This window comes from Phoenix dactylifera, chromosome 4 (genome assembly GCF_051530095.1).
Source record: "Phoenix dactylifera cultivar Ajwa chromosome 4, Ajwa_hap1_PhDact_Kaust_v1.1, whole genome shotgun sequence".
Lineage (NCBI taxonomy): Eukaryota > Viridiplantae > Streptophyta > Magnoliopsida > Arecales > Arecaceae > Phoenix > Phoenix dactylifera.
Window position 1 is genome coordinate 3,729,793 of NC_143193.1, and position 2,572 is coordinate 3,732,364.

Here is a 2,572-nt window from a genome sequence, read left to right on the forward strand (position 1 = left end):
GTGCCGTGGCCACCCTCTCCCCTCTCCTTGTTTCAGCCGCAAGCAAGGGAAGAAGAACTCCAAGTGTTGGCGGCCTCCTCCCCTTCCCTTGCTTCATGCAACGCAAGGAAGAAAAGAAGGCTGCGTGGGGATTCTTCTTCATCCTCTTCTTCATCCTTCTTCTTCCTCCTCTCAAGCATATTCAAGAGTTGAAAGAAAGAGAGGAGATCAGCCATCAAAAGAAGTCTTTGCAAGGGAGCTAGCACCCCGGAAAGACAAGAGATCTTTGATCAGGTCCTCTGCTTCGTGTGGATACCCGTAGAGGCCGGACGTTTGAACGGCTTCAAACGAACCCTCAACCTAAAACCACGAGCTTCAGTTTGCGGTGATCATCTACCCGCACAAGGTGAAGATTTGATCTCCCTATAGGTTTTAAATTTATTAATTCTTATCTAACTACGAACGGTCTAGAAACAGCGTTCATGCGATGAACGTCGATTCCGCTTATGCCGATTCCGCTGCAATCTGATTTTTGTTTTGAAATATCAGCGGCATAGGCGGGTTCCCAACATACACATACGGAAAGTATATTGGTAAACTATATATCATGATACGTGCTATATGTTAGTAGAGTTTCAAATAGTTTCAAAAAAACTTACGAATTCATTTCTACGTCTCGCATAACTCTTCGAGCCTGAAGTATGAGGAACTGCTTGAGATGCTCGTGCAGCTCTACCAATATTAGAATATGTCTGCCAAAATAAAAGCACACAGTATAATATGATTCAATGTATATATTTGCAATTTATATTAGTAATAAAGATAATAGAAGATATTGAAACAATATACATGACCTGTCCTCTTTCAGAAAACCAGTAGTGAACAAGCTCCCTCCACTGCTGAGGGTATACATCAGGAGGAGTCACACGAGCAACCTCCTCCTCTGTCATACCCTCGCGCTTGAAGTCCGTCTTCAATTTTGCTTTATATTCTTTCCATTTGCGGTTGAGGGACTTTAGCACCCAATCATGGCTCTCTGGAGGGAGTACAAACTTACCCTACAACAAGGTACAGAATGTTATAATAATATTAAACCTCTAAAATAAAATTATGGTACAAAGCAAATTAACATACAGAAGGTGTCGAATTAAAAAGAATAAATTCAATTCATTACCTCTATAAGTTTAAGAAGCTCAACCTTATACGAAGGAAGCATGTCATTCCACTTCGTATAGTTGTGCGGACACAGCTGACCCTTGCGTGCAACCGATCCTAAAATGCTTGATAGAAGACTTCCAGCTCTATTGATGGGCTGCCCCAATTCGTTGCATCGGATGATGATCTTCTCACCCGGAGGAAGCTTCCACACATCCTTTGCTTGAGTGGGTCCCCGTCTCGTCCTCACCGTCCCTTGTCCATCTATTAAAATTAAATAAAATATGTCTTAAAAAGTTGAAGACAAATATGAACATAAAATATGAACTTTAAATCGAATTACCCTGGATCCGGAGCTCATCCTCCGGGCAATCAGCAGGAGGCTCGTGCTGAGATCCTGACTCGTGCTGCTGGTGCTCACATGGCTGCTGGGACTGTAGGGACTGATCAGAAGTAGATCCCACCTGAGAATGCTGGAACTCCACATCTCTAAATCGTCTCCCCCGGGGCATATTGTTACCTGGTATGCATAAAAAAGAATCAATATTTGGTTAAATAATAAATTTATACTAAATAAAGTTCCCCACCATTTTTTGCTCTTATTTTAGTTTAGTGAGTTCCCCACCATCTTTTGCTCTTATTTTAGTTTAGTGAGTTCCCCACCATACTGCATGCTGCAATGCAATCGATAATTATGTATCTCACTTGCAAAAGCAAAGTTTCATAACCAATTTACAAGCATTGGATTGTGCTTCATTGCTTGGTCTGAAGTTGCAAAAAATGAATGTTACCAAATTAACCAAGGAATCAATGTTACCAAAAACTGGGGAGTACAGGAATCAAGGAGAAGGTATTACTTTGGATTCTCCTAATGAGATTTAGGTAAAAAGCAGACAAGCCCACCTTTTTTAAAGTGCAGCAAGTTTATAATCAACCGAATGTCACATCTAGAGCTACAAACCTTTGTCCTCCAAAAGCACTTAGAATTATATTAATGAAAAGATATCGAAGAGTAGCATGTGGGAGCATGGAGAATGGATATGGCACAAGCTTCACATCTTGAGGCATTTGGTTCTGCACTTACAGTTTCTTGTTGGATGCAGCTGGAACAGTTGATGCTCCATGATCCACTATCACAAGACCAGATGACAACAGTTCTTGCCAAGCAGCAGGCTATAGTCAAAGGAGGAAAAAAGTCCCACATGATTCAGGCCGGAGATGAGCTGATTAAGGCAAAAGCCCGTATATGGTCCTAATTTTTGTAGATGAGCTGATTTAATACCTTTAAGAAATGCCATGATGTATGTTATTAGCATATAATACAATGTTAATTGATGAAACTAGATTAGAATTAGAAATAAGAATTGCAGAGGACAGTTGATGATTACTCAAATTTGAGTTACTGCTTTTGGGATTTGGGAGAGGGTAGTGATGTGAA

At 40.7% G+C, this 2,572-nt stretch overlaps 1 protein-coding gene across 2 annotated transcripts; it reads right to left on the reverse strand.

The window, feature by feature from the left end:
* Positions 1-574: 574 nt before the first annotated feature.
* Positions 575-1,682, reverse strand: LOC148703649 (uncharacterized). 2 transcript variants are annotated; one of them, XM_089930042.1, is made up of 4 exons: positions 1,478-1,682; positions 1,154-1,389; positions 834-1,037; positions 575-731 (listed from the first exon to the last, which is right to left on the reverse strand). In XM_089930042.1, the coding sequence occupies exons 1-4, from the start codon at positions 1,644-1,646 to the stop codon at positions 615-617; spliced, it is 726 nt and encodes a 241-aa protein (XP_089786168.1). In that variant the 5' UTR covers positions 1,647-1,682; the 3' UTR covers positions 575-614. The 2 variants fall into 2 exon arrangements, with proteins under 2 accessions (XP_089786168.1, XP_088575754.2); XM_088719628.2 differs by having other exon boundaries at positions 1,154-1,398.
* Positions 1,683-2,572: the final 890 nt, after the last annotated feature.

Coding starts and splice junctions, on each gene's coding strand:
- LOC148703649 (XM_088719628.2), bottom strand. CDS start 1,646: ATGCCCCGGGGGAGACGATTTAGAGATGTGGAGTTCCAGCATTCTCAG. Junction 1,399..1,477: donor GGATGAGCTCCGGATCCAGG/GTAATTCGATTT, acceptor TAATTTTAATAG/ATGGACAAGGGACGGTGAGG. Junction 732..833: donor GGTTTTCTGAAAGAGGACAG/GTCATGTATATT, acceptor TTATTTTGGCAG/ACATATTCTAATATTGGTAG.